Source organism: Oncorhynchus gorbuscha, linkage group LG06 (assembly GCF_021184085.1).
Source record: "Oncorhynchus gorbuscha isolate QuinsamMale2020 ecotype Even-year linkage group LG06, OgorEven_v1.0, whole genome shotgun sequence".
Taxonomy (NCBI): Eukaryota; Metazoa; Chordata; class Actinopteri; order Salmoniformes; family Salmonidae; genus Oncorhynchus; species Oncorhynchus gorbuscha.
Window position 1 is genome coordinate 26,448,450 of NC_060178.1, and position 19,712 is coordinate 26,468,161.

The 19,712-nt window shown below is 42.2% G+C and overlaps 1 protein-coding gene across 1 annotated transcript in view; it reads right to left on the bottom strand.

Moving 5' to 3' along the window:
* LOC124037766 (cytosolic carboxypeptidase 6-like) overlaps positions 1–19,712 on the bottom strand; it is a 489,347-nt gene that overhangs the window by 278,908 nt on the left and 190,727 nt on the right. The window contains exon 4 of the mRNA XM_046352789.1: positions 5,972–6,066. Coding sequence (XP_046208745.1) covers positions 5,972–6,066 — 95 coding nt within the window. The remainder of the gene's footprint in view (positions 1–5,971; positions 6,067–19,712) is intronic.

The window sequence follows — 19,712 nt, forward strand, 5'->3', positions numbered from 1 at the left end:
CAAAACATACAGAATACTGCAGCATGGGTACTGACCAAGACCAGATGTAGAGCACACATTACACTGGTTTTAAGGTCTCTGCACTGGTTGCCTGTGAGTTTTAGAATCAATTCACGATTGTGCACCTCAATACATGTCAGACATGCTTTAACCTCTTGAACCTCTGGGGGCAGTATTTCATTTTTGGATGAAAAACGTTCCCGTTTTAAACAAGATATTTTGTCACGAAAAGATGCTAGACTATGCATATAATTGAAAGCTTTGGAAAGAAAACACTGACGTTTACAAAACTGCAAAGATATTGTCTGTGAGTGCCACAGAACTAATGCTACAGGCGAAACCAAGATAAAATTTCATACAGGAAGTGAGCCAGGTTTTGGAGGCGCTGTGTTCCAATGTCTCCTTATATGGCTGTGAATGCGCAAGGAATGAGCCTACACTTTCTGTTGTTTCCCCAAGGTGTTTGCAGCATTGTGACGTATTTGTAGGCATATCATTGGAAAATTGAACATAAGAGACTACATTTACCAGGTGTCCGCTCGGTGTCCTCCGTCGAAACTATTGCGTAATCTCCAGGTGCGTGCATTTTTCCATTTTGAACAGAGGAGAAACCAAACTGCAACGAGTGATTTATCATCGAATAGATATATGAAAAACACCTTGAGGATTGATTCTAAACAACGTTTGCCATGTTTCTGTCGATATTATGGAGTTAATTTGGAAAAAAGTTTGCGCTGTAATGACTGAATTTTCGGGTGGTTTTCTTAGCCAAACGTGATGAACAAAACGGAGCGATTTCTCCTACAGAAATAATCTTTTTGGAAAAACTGAACATTTGCTATCTAACTGAGTCTCCTCATTGAAAACATCCGAAGTTCTTCAAAGGTAAATTATTTTTATTTGAATGCTTTTCTTGTTTTTGTGAAAATGTTGCCTGCTGAATGTTAGGCTTAATGCTATGCTAGCTATCAATACTCTTACACAAATGCTTGTGTAGCTATGGTTGAAAAGCATTTTTTGAAAATCTGAGATGACAGTGTTGTTAACAAAAGGCTAAGCTTGTGAGCCAATATATTTATTTCATTTCATTTGCGATTTTCATGAATAGTTAACGTTGCGTTATGGTAATGAGCTTGAGGCTATAATTACGCTCCCGGATACGGGATTGCTCATTGCAACAGGTTAAAGTTATGTACCCAGTACGTCCCTCAGGTCCTCTGGCACTGGTCTATTAACTATCTAAAAGCTTAGGACCAAGAGGCATGGAGAGGCAGCCTTTAGTTATTATGGCCCCATTCTCTGGAATAGCCTGCCAGACAACCTGAGGGGTGGGCATAGATATCTGTGGACATATATATCTTAAATCACCTTTTTAGTCGTTCTGTGTTTATTGTTGTTCTTTATTTTTTTATACTCTTATGTTTGTTAATATTTACATTTTTATTTTTATTGTTTTTAATAGTTTTGATGGCTGCCCTTGATCGCCTTATGACAGAGGCTCCTGTTGAATGGGCACACTTGATCACGTAACCCTGTTTCCCACGTCAGCCCTGTGCCTTGGCATGTCTGGCAGATGCACCCAGACCCACGACACCCTCCCGCCCCCACCTCTGCATCCACCACTCTACGACTATTACCGATGACAGCAATCACATAAACAACCAACGGTTCATATGCAAATTATACCAGAAACATCAGTTTTGGAATTCTAATGCATAATTCATACAGAGAGTATGTGGTATGCTTAAAAAAAAGTTCAGGTGCTGCAATGTATGACTATTACAATGTCCATCGCAGAGATAGGCCTTCTAGCAGCCCTCAAACATGTATGTGAATGGTATCAATTAGAGTTGGGCGATATGGACAAAATCCATATTGCAAATGCTTTTTTTTTTTTCAATACAAACATAGCACGCACACACACACACACACACACACGCACACACACACACACACACACACACACACACACACACACACACACACACACACACACACACACACACACACACACACACACACACACACACACACACACACACACACACACACACACACACACACACACACAAACATTCTATTCGACTAAGAAATTCTTATCTTGTATTATTTCTTATGGTTGTTGCATTGTGGAAAAGGAACCTGCAAGTAAGCTTTTAGTTGGACGGTGTATACAATGTGTATCCCGTACAAATGTATAAAAACTTGAAACTTGAAATGACAAATTATTTTGGGTGCCAGAGCCCGGCGATATGGACAAAAAGTTATATCGCGATAAATGTAACAATTTCTCGATAACAACAAACAATGATAAAGTACAATTATTTTACATTCGCAGCAGGCTCTAGACAATTTTCTTCCAGTGCCAAGTAAGACAACTGAGATGGTAGTCTCCAATTCACAAATTAAGCTACTGTACTTCATTATTATTTTTTTAAATTTTATGTAACTGTCACACCCACCAGGGACATTCTGGACCAAGGCCTCATCGCAGGATTTCCAATACCGACACCCCGGTCAACCAGGTAGGAAGCCAGGTGGTGCCCCTAGAGGGGCGGTACTGTCACACACTGATCTGTTTCACCTGTCTTTGTGATTGTCTCCACCCCCTCCAGGTGTTGCCCATCTTCCCCATTATCCCCTGTGTATTTATACCGGTGTTCTCTGTATGTCTGTTAAGCCTCCCAGTGTTTTCCCCTTGTTCATGTCTTTTTATAGTTCCTGTTTTTGACCATTCTGCCTGCCCTGACTGAGTCTGCACCTTGTCACACCACCCTGGATTATTGACCTCTGCCTACCCTGACCCTGAGCCCACCTTCACCCCAGTCTGAGTTCCTGAGCGCTATGGAGCAGGTTTTCAGTCTCCCAGTCCCTGCCTCTGAAAAACATCCCCACAGCATGATGCTGCCACCACCATGCTTCACCGTAGGGATGGTGCCAGGTTTCCTCCAGATGTGACGGTTGGCATTCAGGCCAAAGAGTTCAATCTTGACTTCATCAGACCAGAGAATCTTGTTTCTCATGGAATGAGAGTCCTTTAGGTGCCTTTTGGCAAACTCCAAGCAGGCTGTCATGTGCTTTTTACTAAGGAGTGGCTTCCATCTGGCCACTCTACCATAAAATCAAATCAAATGGTGTTGGTCACATACACATGGTTAGCAGATGTTAATGTGAGTGTAGCGAAATGCTTGTGCTTCTAGTTCTGACTATGCAGTAATATCTAACACGTAATCTGACAAATTCACAACAACTACCTTATACACACAAATACAGACGAATGTGTAACGGCGTTCGTCTGTTGGAAGAGAGTCGGACCAAAATGCAGTGTGGTGGTTACTCATGTTCTTTAATGAAACTGAATGATACATGCAATAACTATATATACAAAACAACAAACGGAACGTGAAAACCTATACAAGCCTGTCTGGTGAACAACTACACAGAGACAGGAACAATCACCCACGAAAACACTCACAGAATATGGCTGCCTAAATATGGTTCCCAATCAGAGACAACGATAAATCACCTGACTCTGATTGAGAACCGCCTCAGACAGCCATAGACTAATTAGTCACCCCACAAAACCCCAAGACAGAAAACACACCACAATAACCCATGTCACACCCTGGCCTGTCCAAATAGATAAAGAAAACACAAAATACTAAGACCAAGGTGTGACAGAATGTAAAGGGATGAATAGAATATATACATATGAATATATGGATGAGCGATAGCGTGCGGCATAGGCAAGATGCAGTAGATGGTGTAGAATACAGTATATACATATGAGATGAGTAATGTAGGATATGTAAACATTATTCAAGTGGTGTTATTTAAAGTGACTAGTGATACCTTTATTAGGTCCATTTATTTAAGTGGCCAGAGATTTTAGTCTGTATGTTGGCAGCAGCCTCTCAATGTTAGTGGTGGCTGTTTAACAGTCTGATGGCCTTGAGATAGAAGCTGTTTTTCAGTCTTTCGGTCCCAGCTTTGATGCACCTGTACTGACCTCGCCTTCTGGATGATAGCGATGGTGAATAGGCAGTGGCTGGGGTGGTTGTTGTCCTTGATGATCTTTTTTGCCTTCCTGTGACATCGGGTGCTGTAGGTATCCAAAAAGGCCTGATTGTTGGAGTGCTGCAGAGATGGTTCCCCTTCTGGAAGGTTCTCCTATCTCCACAGAGGAACTCTACAGCTCTATCAGATTGACCATCGGGTTCTTGGTCACCTCCCGGACCAAGGCCCTTCTCCCCGATTGCTCAGTTTGGCCTGGCAGCCAGCTCTAGGAAGAGTCTTGGTGGTTACAAAGTTCTTCCAATTAAGAATGATGGAGGCCACTGTGTTCTCTGGGACCTTCAATGCTGCAGATACTTTTTGGTACCCTTCCCCAGATCTGTGCATCGATACAATCTCTGACCACCTACGGACAATTCCTTTGACCTCATGGCTTGTTATTTGCTCTGACATGCACTGTCAACTGTGGGACCTTATATAGAGAGGTGTGTGCCTTTCCAAATCATGTCCAATCAATTGAATGTACCACAGGTGGACAACAATCAAGTTGTAGAACCATCTCAAGGATTATCAATGGAAACAGGATGTACCTGAGCTCAATTTCGAGTCTCTTAAAAAAGGGTATGCATACTTCTGTAAATAAGGTATTTCTGTTTTTATTGTTAATAAATTACAATACATTTCTAAAAACCTGTTTCTGCTTTGTCATTATGGGGTATTGTGTGTAGATTGATGAGGGAAAAACATTATTGAATACATTTTAGAGTAAAGCTGTAACAGGAAAAAGTCAAGGGTTCTGAATACCTTCCGAATGCACTGTTCCCGACTCTGACATTGCTCGTCCTGATATTTATAAATTCCTTTCTTTACATTTTTGGGATTTGTGTGTATTGTTTTGTATTTTTAGGTATTACTGCACTGTAAATCGATCACTGAATTTTACGTGACCAGTAACATTTGATTTGAAGTGGGTTAAAATCTTCCTAGAAGTCATAGAGGATGCACAGGGGCCATGTGAAAATGCTGCATTTTGGCACTTTATTGAATGTCCCATGTCGTCTATATATTAAAGGGCACTTCATTTAATATAAAAGGCTTATAAAATTCTATATTTCTGCACAATGTCTACAAAAAATAGCATAAGGTCGTAAAAGGCACTCAATTCGTGGAATGACCCACAAATCAATGGATTTTAAAAGAATGATGCAAAACTATACATGATCACAGATAAAGTAACATGTTGAGTTAGAGATGAATAGGTACATTATGACTAAGCAGGTCTGTGGAAATACTTAATATAGCCGGTAAAGGGGTCTTACATTTGACACAGAGCAGTGTGACACAGAGGACAGTTTTCAGTTACAGGAGAAAATGAAACCTACGTAGGTCCACGTCTACGACAAAGTGTTACGTATGCAGCTGCTCTCGTCTCAGTTCTAATTATCTAATCAACATCCCTGTCACTGTCCCTCAAACTACCAGGCCATCGCTGTCATGGAAACAGAACATCTCTAACAACATCTCCAATCTCACAACTTCAAACACCCTATTTTTAAAGTCTGGAAAACTAAAGACGGACAAGTTGAACAGATAGTTCCAGAGAAATTAGAGGACAACTAAATTATCCACAAGCAAGTACTACTTTGGACAAATAGAACATATACAAATCTACCCTCAACTTCATTGGTATAGACGTGTTGAGTGAGATCAACAGCCCCTTTATGCACCTGTTAGATGACTCTGATTCTGACAGTTTTGCTGGATCTAGCTATCTGTTATGGCCTGAGGTTGACTACATGTAGGTTCTCCTATCATAATAAACATGAAGGTTTCAGGTTTAAAGTAAAACCTCAGTTAACATTTGGGTTTAAGCTTTCATCATAAAGATAGGACGCTCCCTTCTATCACATTAAGTGACGTGCTTTTTGTTTTAGTTTTCTTTAAAGTGTGACTGTACCATTTAGGCCGGCTGGTGGACTTCACCACTGGAGACATGCCATCCCTGTACAGGCTCTTGGTCTTGCTGAAGTTGACAATGTTGAAAATCACCCTCTGAAAGAAAAATGTGAACATTCCATTAGATTGGTAGAATGTATGAACAAGAAAAAGGGGATGATATGAACGGGTAGAAATATCAGCAATGGACTGAATGAGAAAAGGGGGAAAGTTCACGATGTCAATACAACACAGTCAATTGTACATAATGACTGATTATTATGCCTGAACAGAGATAAGAAAGTGTGCTTCAACGCATGATAGCACAACACACTATAAAGTAGAGATGAAAAGACATGTCTGTCTACAGATAGCGTGGTGAAACGGTGGCCTAGCAGATGGTCATGCTGAAACAGGCAGGCTACCATGGGGCCAGCTTGGCTTTAAAACATGAATTCATGGCTAGGTGAGGGATATGTCCTGGGGTCCCACTCCTGCACCAGGATCCTGATTAGGATCAGGGGAGAGGTTTTAATAAATATATAAATCATGACAATAATATTATCATTGTACAGTAAATGAATCCTATTGATGGACCATATCAAATTACCAACTTAGTCCAGGTGGTGGAAGTGAACTGTGTGCTACTGAAATCCTATTACAAACCCCGCTCCTTCTCCCCCTCCCTCCTTGCCATCACAGGAGCAGGGATTGTGGCAGGCTGATTCAGACTTAGGTAAAATGACATTTAACTGATGTTCTGACTGGCAGCAGGCTCCTGTACCGTGGAGATAAGACCATCGCTGCTGGCATTTCAATTAAACTTCACTGCCCTGCACATCTGTTGCCAGCCTACTTTCAGCTTTTCCTCAGGCAAATACATCCTCATTTTCTGACTTATATTGGTCCTCTTTCTTCTTTTTCACCAATTCAGATTGTCTTATTTAGTGGCTGTGTCTCATACCTGTAATCTATTTGTTAAGCTTCTTTAACTCCAAGGTGGAGCTCTATACTCCACCAAGGCAGGCAGGCTGCAACAGTCTCTGTTCTTCTGTTAAGACAAGGCAAAGTAGGTGTTTTGGCCACCACATAACGTCACCTGGTGGTCTGATTGTAAGAGACCAATGACAATTCATCTTTGATTTCCATATCCCCTCCTACTATCCCGCCCGGTCAAATTGATGACATGCACAGGAGGGATTCATGGCCAAAAGCAAGAGAGATTGTGCAGTAGCTGGCTGTAAGGCAGCAATTGTTTCTTTGCACTGTCTATCAGAACAATCACTTCGACTGATTTGACAAAAAATATATATAATATGTTTCTAAACACCTGAATGAATCGTGAATAACGATGAGTAAGAAAGTTACAGACACACAAATATCATATAACTTCTCACCATCACAATAATGTGAGATTAGAATTTTTGCGGGGCTATGATATTAGTGCGTCTAACTGTATTCACAATTCATAACTGTATTTACAATTCATTCAGGATTATTCGTAATCATGGTAGCATCCACAATAATGTAGAAGTGTTTAGAAACATATTATATATACAATACCAGTCCAACGTTTGGACACACATACTCATTCAAGGGTTTTTCTTTATTTTTTCACTTTTTTCTGCATTGTAGAATAATAGTGAAGACCTCAAAACTATGAAATAACACATTTGGAATCATGTAGTAACCAAAAAAGTGTTAAAACTAATCTAAATATATTTGAGATTTGAGATTCTTCACAGTAGCCACCCTTTACCTTGATGACAGCTCTGCACACACTTGGCATTCTCTCAAACAGCTTAATGAAGTAGTCACCTGAAATGCATTTCAATTAACAGGTGACTTGTTAAAAGTTAACTTGTGGAATTTCTTACCTTCTTAATGCGTTTGAGCTAATCAGTTGTGTTGTGACAAGGTAGGGGTGGTATACAAAAGATAGCCCTATTTGGTAAAAGACCAAGTCTATATTATGGTAAGAATAAGCAAAGAGAAATGACAGTCCATCATTACTTTAAGACATGAAGGTCAGTCAATCCGGAAAATTTCAACAACTTTGAACGTTTCTTCAAGTGTAGTCACAAAAACTATCAAGCGCTATGATGAAACTGGCTCTCATGAGGACCGTCACAGGAAACAAAGACCCAGAGTTCTCTGCTGCAGAGGATAAGTTCATTAGAGTTAACTGCCCCTCAGATTGCAGCCCAAATACATGCTTCACGGAGTTCAAGGAACAGACACATCTCAACATCCACTGTTCATTGCAGACTGTGTGAATCAGGCCTTCATGGTAGAATTGCTGCAAAGAAACCACTACTAAAGGACACCAATAATAAGAAGAGACTTGCTTGGGCCAAGAAACATGAGTAATGGACATTAAACCGGTGGACATCTGTCCTGTGGTTCCCACCGTGAAGCATGGAGGAGGAAGTGTGATGGTGTGGGGGTGCTTTGCTGGTGACACTGTCAGTGATTTACTTAGAATTCAAGGCACACTTAACCAGCATGGGTACCACAGCATTCTTCAGCGTTACGCCATCCCATCTGGTTTGCGCTTAGTGGGACTATCATTTCTTTTTCAACAGGACAATAACCCAACACACCTCCAGGCTGTTTAAGGGCTATTTGACCAAGAAGGAGAGTGATGGTGCTGCATCAGATGACCTGGCGTCCACAATCACCCGACCTCAACTCAATTGAGATAGTTTGGATGAGTTGGACCGCAGAGTGAAGGAAAAGCAGCCAACAGGTGCTCAGCATATGTGGGAACTCCTTCAAGACTGTTGGAAAAGTATTCCAGGTGAAGCACGTTGAGAGAATGCCACAAATGTGCAAAGCTGTCATCAAGGCAAAGGGTGGCTACAAAGAACAAGACATATCTCAGTCTGGCCAATAAAAAGTAAAGATTAAGATTGTCATGCAGGTGAAAGAGGACCCAAACGCGACTTAACAGAAACAGAGTTTATTAAAGTCCAAAACGGAATAACAGAAATCCTCTAGATTTGTAGAGGGGAAAACAACTGGAGAAGCGGCCACAGACTGCAGGTCGCTTCGGGTAGGCGCAGGCCGTAGTCGACTGAGACACCTGCTCACACGCAGCGTCTGATGAAGGCACAAAACACGACAGGACAGGGTGATACACAATCACGGCAAAAACACGACAGGACAGGGCGAAACGCAATCACAGCATGGTGAATACAATACAAGGAACCGACGGAACAGGAACGGATCACAAAGGAATAAATAGGGACTCTAATCAGGGGAAAGGATCGGGAACAGGTGTGGGAAGACTAAATGATGATTAGGGGAATAGGAACAGCTGGGAGCAGGAACGGAACGACAGAGAGAAGAGAGAGCGAGAGAGTGAGAGAGGGAGGGGGAGAGAGAGGGATAGAACCAAACAAGACCAGCAGAGGGAAACGAATAGCATGGGGAGCACAGGGACAAGACATGACAATAAATGACAAACATGACAAAGATGGGTAAAAGAAGACAGACACTGAATAGAGGAACTCTGTCTAAAAGGATTTGCCTCCTCACTGTTGACTATGAGACTGGTGTTTTGCAGGTACTATTTTTTGAAGCTGCCAGTTGAGGACTCATGAGGGGTCTGTTTCTCAAACTAGACACTCTAATGTACATGTCCACTTGATCCGCTGTGCACCATGGCCTCCCACTCCTCTTTCTATTCTGGTTAGGGCCAGTTTGCTCTGTTCTGTGAAGGGAGTAGTAGTACACAGCATTGCATGAGATCTTCCGTTTCTTGGCAATTTCTCACATGGAAAATACTTAATTTCTCAGAACAAGAATAGACTGACAAGTTCCAGAAGAAGGGTCTTTGTTTCTGGCCATTTTGAACCTGTAACCGAACCCACAAATGCTGAAGCTCCAGATACTCAACTAGTCTAAAGAAGGCCAGTTTTTATTGCTTCTTTAATCAGAAAAACAGTTTACAGCTGTGCTAACATATTTGCAAAAGGGTTTCCTAATGATCAATTAGCCTTTTAAAATTATAAACTTGAATTAGCTAACACAACATGCCACTGGAACACAGTAGTGATGGTTGCTGATAATGGGCCTCTGTACCTCTGTAGATATCCCCCCCCCCAAAATCAGCTGTTTCCAGCTACAATAGTCATTAACAACATTAACAATGGCTACACTGTATTTCTGATCAATTTGATGTTGCAAAAAAATGTGTTTCTTTAAAAAACAAGGACATTTCTTAGTTACCCCAAACTTTTGAAAGGTAGTGTATATTTATTCTTTTTACAATAAAAGTGACTCCATTATACACCATTCATTTCCATTAGGCGCAAAATAATCTGAAACACAACCAAAACAAACCGGCAACTGCATCCAACACATTTGTTGAGTCAAAAGCTTGATGTAGACATTGTGTACTAAAATACCCTCACATTAAAGCTGACAGTGTGCACTTTAACCTCATAGTCGTTCTTTAATTTAAAATGCAGCCTTTTGGAGTATAAAGCCAAAAGAATAGAAAATTGACAAAAAATATTTAAGTCAACAACATTGTAGTTACTCAACAATACTAACCTAATTGACAAAGTGGAATCATGTTTTTTGAATTTTTGAAAAATTAATACATTTATAGTTGATATGTCTTGAGTCTAATTATTCAACCCCTTTGTTATGGCAAGCTTAAATAAGTTCAGGAGTCAAGGCTTGCTTAACAAATTACGTAATAAGTTGCATGGACTCACTCTGTGTGCAATAATAGTGTTTAACATGATTTTTGAATGACTACCTCATCTCTGTACCCCACACATACAATTATCTGTAAGGTCCCTCAGTTGAGTAGTGAATTTCAAACACAGATTCAACCATAAAGATCAGGGAGGTTTTTCCAAGTTATTAATTACACTTTGGATGGTTAATCAATACACAGTCACAACAAAGAAACAGGCGTCCTTCCTAAATCAGTTGCCATGGAGGAAGGAAACCGCTCAAGGATTTCACCATGAGGCCATTTTATTGATATATTTTTACATTTTTTATTTAACTAGGCAAATCAGTAAAAAACAAACTCTTATTTACAATTACGGCCTACAACAGGCCAAATCTGGAAGAAGCTGTGTCAATTGTGCACCGCACTTTGGGACTCCCAATCACTGCCGTTTGTGATACAGCCTGGATTTGAACCAGAGTGTCTGTAGTGACGCCTCTAGCACTGACATGCAGTGCCTTAGACCGCTGCTCCACTTGGGAGTAATGGTGACTTTAAAACAGTTACAGAGTTGAATGGCTGTTAAAGGAGAAAACTGAGGTTGGATAAACAACATTGAAGTTACTCCACAATACTAACCTAAGTGACAGAGTGAAAAGAAGGAAGCCTGTACAGAATACACATTTTCCAAAACATGCATCCTGCTTGCAATGAGGCACTGAAGTAAAACTGCAAAAAAGGTGAAAATTAAATTTATGTCCTGGGTACAAAGCCTTATGTTTGCGGCAAATCCAACACAACACATCACTGAGTACCACTCATCGTATTTTCAAGCTAACAGATAGATCGATCGATAGCTTATTTTATTTCAGATCATGAAACATGGGACCAACACTTTCTTTACATGTTGCATATAAAACACTAATACACTGAGTATAGCTGCTATTTCCATGACAGACTGACCAAGTGAATCCAGGTGAAAACTATGGTCCCTTATTGATGTCACCTGTTAAATTCACTTCAATCAGTGTAGATGTGTGCCATTCAGAGAGTGAATGGGCAAGAAAAAATATTTAAGTGCCCTTTGAACAGGGTATGGTAGTAGGTGTCAGGCGGTTTGAGTGTGTCAAGAACTGCAATGCTGCTGGGTTTTTCATGCTCAAGTTTCCCGTGTACATCAAGAATGATGCCCATCCCCCAAACAAATTGTGGCTTTCCTGAGGGCAAAAGGGGGTGCAACTCAAAATTAGGAAGGTGTTCACCCATGACTACGTGGCCATGCACACCTCCAACTCAATTATCAAGTTTGCAGACGACACTACAGTGGTAGGCTTGATTACCAACAACGACGAGATGGCCTACAGGTAGGAGGTGAGGGCCCTCGGAGTGTGGTGTCAGGAAAATAACCTCACACTCAACATCAACAATACAAAGGAGATGATCATGGATTTCAGGAAAGAGCAGAGGGAGCACCCCCCTATCCACATCGACGGTACAGTAGTGGAGAAGGTGGAAGGTTTCAAGTTCCTTGGCGTACACATCACAGACAAATTGAAATGGTCCACCCACACAGATAGCGTGGTGAAGAAGGTGCAGCAGCGCCTCTTCAACCTCAGGAGGCTGAATAAATTTGTCTTGTCACCAAAAACACTCACAAACCTTTACAGATGCACAATCGAGAGCATCCTGTTGGGCTGTATCACCACCTGGTATGGCAACTGTTCTGCCCACCACCGTAAGGTTCTCCAGAGGGTAGTGAGGTCTGCACAACTCATCACCAGGGGCAAACTACCTGCCCTCCAGGACACCTACACAACCCGATGTCACAGGAAGGCAAAAAGATCATCAAGGACAACAACCACTGCCTGTTCACCCCTCTATCATCCAGAAGGTGAGGTCAGTACAGGTGCATCAAAGCTGGGACCGAGAGACTGAAAAACAGCTTCTATCTAAAGGCCATCAGACTGTTAAACAGCCATCACTAACATTGAGTGGCTGCTGCCAACAAACTGACTAAAATCTCTAGCCACCGTAAAAATTGGATGTAATAAATGTATCACTAGTCAGTTTAAACAATGCCACTTTATATAATGTTTATATACCCTACATTACTCATCTTATATTGTACTCTTTTTATTTTATTTTATTTTTTATTTCACCTTTATTTAACCAGGTAGGCTAGTTGAGAACAAGTTCTCATTTGCAACTGCGACATGGCCAAGATAACGCATAGCAGTGTGAACAGACAACACAGAGTTACACATGGAGTAAACAATTTGTCACACCCTGACCATAGTTTGCTTTGTATGTTTCTATGTTTTGTTTGGTCAGGGTGTGATCTGAGTGGGCATTCTATGTTACATGTCGAGTTTGTCTATTTCTATGTTTGGCCTGTTATGGTTCTTAATCAGAGGCAGGTGTTAGTCATTGTCTCTGATTGGGAACCATATTTAGGTAGCCTGTTTGGTGTTGGGTTTTGTGGGTTATTGTTCCTGTCTCTGTGTTTGTTTGCACCAGATAGGCTGTTTAGGTTTTTTCATGTTTATTGTTTTTGTATACTGCTCGTGTTTTCATCTTTATTAAAGCTGTATACAAATAACCACGCTGCATTTTGGTCCGCCTCTCCTTCGACACAAGAAAACTGACACAATTAACAAGTCAATAACACAGTAGAAAAAAAGAGTCTATATACATTGTGTGCAAAAGGCATGAGGAGGTAGGCGAATAATTACAATTTTGCAGATTAACACTGGAGTGATAAATGATCAGATGGTCATGTACAGGTAGAGATATTGGTGTGCAAAAGAGCAGAAAAGTAAATAAATATAAACAGTATGGGGATGAGGTAGGTAAAATTGGGTGGGCTATTTACTCAGTTGGTAGAGCATGGCGCTTGTAACGCCAGGGTAGTGGGTTCGATCCCCGGGACCACCCATACGTAGAATGTATGCACACATGACTGTAAGTCGCTTTGGATAAAAGCGTCTGCTAAATTGCATATATTATTATTATTATATATTACTATGTACAGCTGCAGCGATCGGTTAGCTGCTCAGATAGCAGATGTTTGAAGTTGGTGAGGGAGATAAAAGTCTCCAACTTAAGCGATTCTTGCAATTCGTTCCAGTCACAGACAGCAGAGAACTGGAACGAAAGGCGGCCAAATGAGGTGTTGGCTTTAGGGATGATCAGTGAGATACACCTGTTGGAGCGCGTGCTACGGGTGGGTGTTACCATCGTGACCAGTGAACTGAGATAAGGCAGAGCTTTACCTAGCATGGACTTGTAGATGTCCTGGAGCCAGTGAGTCTGGCGACGAATATGTAGCGAGGGCCAGCCGACTAGAGCATACAGTTCGCAGTGGTGGGTGGTATAAGGTGCTTTCGTAACAAAATGGATGGCACTGTGATAAAATGCATCCAGTTTGCTGAGTAGAGTATTGGAAGCTATTTTGTAGATGACATCGCCAAAGTCAAGGATCGGTAGGATAGTCAGTTTTACTAGGGTAAGTTTGGCGGCGTGAGTGAAGGAGGCTTTGTTGCGGAATAGAAAGCCGATTCTAGATTTGATTTTAGATTGGAGACGTTTGATATGAGTCTGGAAGTAGAGTTTACAGTCTAGCCAGACACCTAGGTACTTATAGATGTCCACATATTCTAGGTCGGAACCATCCAGGGTGGTGATGCTAGTCGGGCGTGCGGGTGCAGGCAGCGAACGGTTGAAAAGCATGCATTTGGTTTTACTAGCGTTTAAGAGCAGTTGGAGGCCACGGAAGGAGTGTTGTATGGCATTGAAGCTCGTTTGGAGGTTAGATAGCACAGTGTCCAAGGACGGGCTGGAAGTATACAGAATGTTGTCGTCTGCGTAGAGGTGGATCAGGGAAATCGCCCGCAGCAAGAGCAACATCATTGATATATACAGAGAAAAGAGTTGGCCCGAGAATTGAACCCTATGGCAGCACCACTCTATACCATCTACTGCATCTTGCCTATGTCGTTCGGCCATCGATCATTCATATACACTGCTCAAAAAAATAAAGGGAACACTTAAACAACACAATGTAACTCCAAGTCAATCACACTTCTGTGAAATCAAACAGTCCACTTAGGAAGCTACACTGATTGACAATACATTTCACATGCTGTTGTGCAAATGGAATAGACAACAGGTGTAAATTATAGGCAATTAGCAAGTCACCCCCATAAAGGAGTGGTTCTGCAGGTGGTGACCACAGACCACTTCCCAGTTCCTATGCTTCCTGGCTGATGTTTTGGTCACTTTTGAATGCTGGCGGTGCTTTCACTCTAGTGGTCGCATGAGACGGAGTGTACAACCCACACAAGTGGCTCAGGAAGTGCAGCTCATCCAGGATGGCACATCAATGCGAGCTGTGGCAAGAAGGTTTGCTGTGTCTGTCAGCGAAGTGTCCAGAGCATGGAGGCACTACCAGGAGACAGGCCAGTTCATCAGGAGACGTGGAGGAGGCCGTAGGAGGGCAACAACCCAGCAGCAGGACCGCTACCTCCGCCTTTGTGCAAGGAGGAGCAGGAGGAGCACTGCCAGAGCCCTGCAAAATGACCTCCAGCAGGCCACAAATGTGCATGCATCTGTTCAAATGGTCAGAAACAGACTCCATGAGGGTGGTATGAGGTCCTGACGTCCACAGGTGGGTGTTGTGCTTACAGCCCAACACCGTGCAGGACATTTGGCATTTGCCAGAGAACACCAAGATTGGAAAATTCGCCACTGGCGCCCTGTGCTCTTAACAGATGAAAGCAGGTTCACACTGAGCACATGTGACAGACGTGACAGAGTCTGGAGACGCCATGGAGAACGTTCTGCTGCCTGCAATATCCTCCAGCATGACCGGTTTGGCGGTGGTACAGTCATGGTGTGGGGTGGCATTTCTTTGGGGAGCCGCACAGCCCTCCATGTGCTCGCCAGAGGTAGCCTGAATTGCCATGAGATCCTCAGACCCCTTGTGAGACCATATGCTGGTGCAGTTGGCCCTGGGTTCCTCTTAATGCAAGACAATGCTAGACCTCATGTGGCTGGAGTGTGTCAGCATTTCCTGCAAGAGGAAGGCATTGATGCTATGGACTGGCCCGCCCGTTCCCCAGACCTGAATCCAATTGAGCACAGCTGGCAATCATGTCTTGATCCATCCACCAATGCAACGTTGCACCACAGACTGTCCATGAGTTGGCGGATGCTTTAGTCCAGGTCTGGGAGGAGATGCCTCAGGAGACCATCCGCCACCTCATCAGGAGCATGCCCAGGCGTTGTAGGGAGGTCATACAGGCACGTGGAGGCCACACACACTACTGAGCCTCATTTTTACTTGTTTTAAGGACATTACATCAAAGTTGGATCAGCCTGTAGTGTGGTTTTCCACTTTAATTTTGAGTGTGTCAGGTGGATGGATTATCTTTGCAAAGGAGAAATGCTCACTAACAGGTTAGTAAACCAATTTGTGCACAACATTTTGTGAGAAAAACATTTTTTGTGCGTATGGAAAATTTCTGGGATCTTTAATTTCAGCTCATGAAGCATTTGACCAACACTTTACATGTTGCGTTAATATTTTTGTTCAGTATATTTTTCATTGATTTTTTTACAAATGTTAGAGTATTTTGTGTAGATAAGTTGACAAAAAATGACAATTATTTCAATTTTAATCCCACTTTGTAACAACAAGGGGTGTGAATACTTTCTAAAGGCAAAGTAAATGTACTGTCTGTCACGTCAGAGTCCTTAGTAGCTAACTCTCCAACCTAGGGAAAGTACAGATTTATGCTGCAAAGTTGTGGGAGGCAACCCGACTGGCTCGCCTAATTTGCTCACCTAATTTGAAAAGGGAGTCGTAAGAGAAGCTCTGGGTAAAATAAAAGTGTCACTAAGTTCATAAAACTGTGGTTTACGTGCGTAACCTCTGATAACCTAAATGCGGTTGTGATAAACAGACTGCTTTCTGTTTTTCTCCTACAAATAGGTCTCTAACTTTTGAACGGTTGGAGCTATAAGCTGTTCCTGAAAGATAACATTTGCAGGAACATGAATACGATGCACACAAGCTGCGCAGGACTCGTTAGAACAGAGCGTGGACAGGACCAGGCATAATCAGACTAGCACCACATCACTAAAAGCAATGTCAATTGTGTTATTTTCTACACAGAAGATTATTGCCTGGAGATCTTATGATTCATTTCCAATACCTTTCAGAATCATTTCAGTGACTTCAAACCATATTTCCTCCAGATTGACATACTATCAAAGTACAGTCAGACTGATTTTGTAATAGACTATCATAGCCCCAAATAAAAAAGTGAACATTAGCTGTTGATTGAGTTACTATCATGCCACAAGGCGAGACCCAGTTGCAGACACAGGAGTCAGATGGTTGGAGTCTTACAATATTTATTAATCCAAAGGGGTAGGCAAGAGAATGGTCGTGGACAGGCAAAAAGTTCAAAACCAGATCAGAGTCCAGGAGGTACAGAGTGGCAGACAGACTCGTGGTCAAGGCAGGCAGACTGGTTAGGCAGGTGGGTACAAAGTTCAGAAAACAGGCAAGGGTCAAAACAGGAAGGACTAGAAAAAGGAGATGCAAAAAGCAGGAGAACGGGGAAAACGCTGGTTGACTTGGAAACATACAAGAGGAACTGGCACAGAGAGACAGGAAACACATGGATAAATACACTGGAGGGGGTTGAGACAATAACGAGGACAGGTGAAACTGATCAGGGTGTGACAGTTTTTAATGCTTTAATGGAAAGCTGATGGTCTTCCTACTAGGGCACCGCCTCAGTGCTAACAGTGTAACTCTGGTTCATAGGCGCATGATTACTGTGATTACTGCATACAACAGTAGGATCAATAGAGGTTTTCAGGGAAATAAATTAAGTTATGTACATTGTGTCTGCCAATGCCCTAGGATAATGTACATTTGATGCTGCATTATGATGACTCGTTGTCACAATGGTAGGGATTAACTGAGCTCATCTTGGGTCATTGATAAGTCATTGTTTCAATGCAGCCTTGAAAAGCGTGGACAGAGTACAGGAGCCAAGATGATTTGGGTGGACTCCATCATTCTGTTTCCAGAAGGTGTCAAAGTTATCTATGAAAGTGATTCCAGCAGAGTTGGAATGCCAGTACCCTGGTGAATATTAATGTAATGACAGTAGCCTGGTGAATATTTGTGTAATGCCAGTAGCCTGGTGAATATTTGTGTAATGCCAGTAGCCTGGTGAATATTTATGTAATGCGAGTAGCCTTCTGTATCTTGACCACAGTTCTCAGTTTCACACAAACTTTAATAAAGGACACCTTCTTGCTCACACACAGCAATAAAGTGTGTAAAGCAGGGCCCTCTGGCCATTCGTCACACCTCTGTAATTGCATAGAAAACCCTTGCTATTCAGTCAGGGATCCTCCAGAAACAATACAGGTTCAGTAGAATATTAAACACTGTCTTTCCCTTTTTTGGACTGGGTTGTGGTAGCGGGTGCAGGCGTTGCATGTGGTAGGCCTCTGTTTGATTAGGCCTCCCCATGCAGTCCTTTGATGTGTGGCAGGTAGCCTAGCGATAAAGAGTGCTGGGCCAGTAACCAAAAGGTCGCTGGTTCGAATCCCCATGCCGACTAGGTGAAAAATCTGCCTATGTTCCCTTGAGCAAGGCATTTACCCCTAAATGCTCCTATGAGTTTCTCTAGATTAGAGTGTCTGCTAAATTACAAAACAATTGAAATGTCAAAAAATTAGGGGCAGTGTGACATAATGTAGGCAGAATTGTTCTCAGTTGGATAATTCCCTTTCATAAATGGCACAGGGTCATTGCATTTCTGCATATAGCCACAAACAGGCCCAGTCTTTGAAAATACAGTTAGGAAGGGCTTGTCTTCTGGGCAACATTCTGACAAGGTCCAGAAACAGGCAAGGGTCAGGACTAGGAAAATGCAATAAGCAGGGAAACTGCTGGTTGACTTGGAAACATACAATATGAACTGGTGCAAAGAGACAGGGATAAATACACTGGGAAAACAAGTGACACCTGGAGGGGGTGGAGACAATAATGAGAACAGGTGAAACTGATCAGTATGTTACCACTTACCAATACAAACTAAATTATGTCACCACATTATATAAACAGAAAATAAGATGTAAGAAGGCAGTGAAAGTTCAGTTTCAATCTAGCAAACTATGGTATGAAAATGGTTCTGATCTATTGCAGGTCATATTTTGTTTGTCTGTCCATTTCTTACCTGCAGACAAGGTCCCTAATCCATCCAGGATGGGTTCCCTGGGCATCCTGGAAGTCCTGGTAGATGTGACGCAGGCTGCAGCACCACCAACTGCAAAGGCTCATATTGGCCATAAAGCCACTCACAGACAGACGAGTTGCCCCTGTCCATTGACAAGTTCTACTAAGTCTATCAAACTGGATGAGCTCCGTTCAAGACTATCAATGGGACATTAAACACGGTTTATATCTTATGTTTCACCGAGTCGTGGCTGAACAATGACATGTATAAAATACAGTTAACTGGGTTTTTTTGTGCATCGGCAAGACAGAACAGCTGCCTCAGGTAGGATCAGCAGGGGTGGTGTGTGTCTCTTTGTCAACAACAGCTGGTGCATGATCTCTAATATCGAAGAAGTTTTGAGGTTTTGTTCACCTAAGTTAGAATGTCTCATTATGAACTGTAGACCACACTATTTACCAAGAGAGTTTCATCAATATTCTTAGTAGCTGTCTATTTACCTCCACAAACTGATGCTGGCACTAAGTCCACACTCAACAACCTGCATAAGCCCATAAGCAAACAAGAAAATGCTCATCCAAAGGCGGCGCTCCTAGTGCCCGCTTTAATACGTGTTACTCCACACACAGAGAGGAGTACAAAGCTCTCTCATCCTCCATTTGGCAAATCTGACCATAACTCTATCCTCCTAATTCCCGCTTACAAGCAAAAACTCAAACAGGAAGTACCAATGACGGAATCATTACGGAAGTGGTCCGATGAAGTGGATGGTAAGCTACAGGACAGTTTCGGTAGCACAGACTGGAATA